At 59.1% G+C, this 1,794-nt stretch overlaps 1 protein-coding gene across 1 annotated transcript in view; it reads right to left on the bottom strand.

The window, feature by feature from the left end:
* Positions 1 to 530: 530 nt before the first annotated feature.
* CCDC187 (coiled-coil domain containing 187) overlaps positions 531 to 1,794 on the bottom strand; it is a 23,498-nt gene continuing 22,234 nt past the window's right edge. Inside the window, exon 10 of the mRNA XM_021708123.1 lies at positions 531 to 723. Within this exon, the coding sequence (XP_021563798.1) occupies positions 531 to 723 (193 nt within the window). The remainder of the gene's footprint in view (positions 724 to 1,794) is intronic.

Below are 1,794 nucleotides of genomic sequence, written 5' to 3'. Positions count from 1 at the left end.
GTCTTTCCCAAAGCTGGACATGAGCATGTTTTCCTCCAACACCCAAATGTGTTCATTTGAAGAAAATCAGCAAAACAGCGAATGGGGCCCCACGCCTCCTCCCCATCAGCTGCCCTCCCTCTGAGCACAGCCACATGCCAGGACAAAGCCCCTGAGCCCAGGGCGGGGCCCCCAAGACCTCAAAGGTCTTCTGGGCTGCCCACAGGCAGCAGTTAGTGGGCATGGCTAAGTTTCCTCATCTGGAACCCCAGGGGGGAAGAAAACACTCAGTAGCCAAAGAAAAGGTAGAATCCAGGGCTGATGGGGCAGAAAGGAAGCATCCCAAGGGAACGTGGGCAACCCATGGTGGCACCAGGAATGGGACCGCTCATGACAAAAGCATCGCCATTACCCAACCAATACCCATCATGGCAGGCGTGGCAGGAGCACAGAGCACATGGGGGCCCGGCAGCCTCCAAAACTTTAATACGACGTGTGATGCTCTCCACGTAGAAAAGGATTTCTCTACCCCACAGGACTGGCTCCTCCAGTTAGGCAGTGGAGGGGGTCCCCAGCGGACACCCCTGGCCTCCTGACCAACCAGCCCAGGGCCTGTCCGCAGCCTCATCCTTACCGCAGCTCTGGGGGATCCAGGGTGCCACAGAGCCTCTGACTGATGGCGTCTCCTCCAGCCGCAGGGAGGAGCCCCATGCGGGGTCCAGTGTGGCCGGCACCCTGCATGAGCTGGTGACACACAAACACACATATGAGGAGGGGCGGGGGTCTCGGCAGTTTAGGGGACAGCAGGAATCAGGACCCCAGGAATCTGGACTCCCATGGCTGGAAGTGGCTCTCAGACCCACAAACTGTATCCGAGGGGATCTGAGGGTCAGGGGCCTGGGAGGAGATGGACCTGTTGCCCTGAGGTCCAGGAGGGTAGTGGCGACCAGAGGGTATCCATCAATGCACAGCCCTCGCCGTGTCCCCAGCATGGTGGGACATGCCCAGGCCAGCCCTCAGCAGTGGCCCAGAGACTGGTTGCTTGGGGGGCTCAGCACGGGAGCCCCAGGAGACCAGCAGCCTACAGGAGCAAGGATGGTCAGTTTCCACAGCTGCCACCTGACTCCAGGGCCTGGACCAGAGTCCTCTTTGCCAGCATGGTCATCTCAGTCACCTCTGCTTTCTAATATGGGCACCACTCACCAGGCACAGGGCAGAAGGGGTTTAGTGTCCGCTGTGACCTGCCTCACAGTCACCCTCTCCTGGCCAGCACCTGGGACAGCAGGGATGACCCATCTGGGAGCACTCAGGCCATGAACACAGAGGCAGGCCCAGTGGACTCCTACCCTCCTTGGGCTGAGCTCATTTTATTAACAGGGTCAGGAGCCAGGCCCGGTGTCAGGCCTCTTCCCAGGGGGCAGCAGCCCCAAGGAATGAGAGAGCCGCCAGCCACAGGTAGCAGCAGCTGTTAAAATGAGGGAATAGGCCAGGCGCAGTGGCTCACGCCTGTATTCCCAGCACTTTAGGAAGCCGAGGCAGAAGGATTGCTTGAGCCCTGGAATTGGAGACCCGCCTGGGCAATATAGCAAGACTTTGCCCCTACAGAAAAAAAAAAATTAGCTAGCCGGGCTCGGTGGCTTAGCCCGTAATCCCACGCCTTTGGGAGGCTGAGGTGAGTGGATTGCCTGAGCCCGCAGGTTCGAGACCCGCCTGGGCAGGTGAGACCTCATGTCTACAATAAATCAAAAAATTAGCCGGGCGTGGTAGCGCGCGCCTATAATTCCGGCTACTCGGAAGGCTGAGTCGGAAGGATCA

This window comes from Carlito syrichta, unplaced genomic scaffold, assembly GCF_000164805.1.
Source record: "Carlito syrichta isolate Samal-C Ts95f unplaced genomic scaffold, Tarsius_syrichta-2.0.1 Scaffold130732, whole genome shotgun sequence".
Taxonomy (NCBI): Eukaryota; Metazoa; Chordata; class Mammalia; order Primates; family Tarsiidae; genus Carlito; species Carlito syrichta.
Note: the sequence above shows the minus strand (reverse complement) of the source record. Positions and strands in the feature narration are given on the sequence as shown.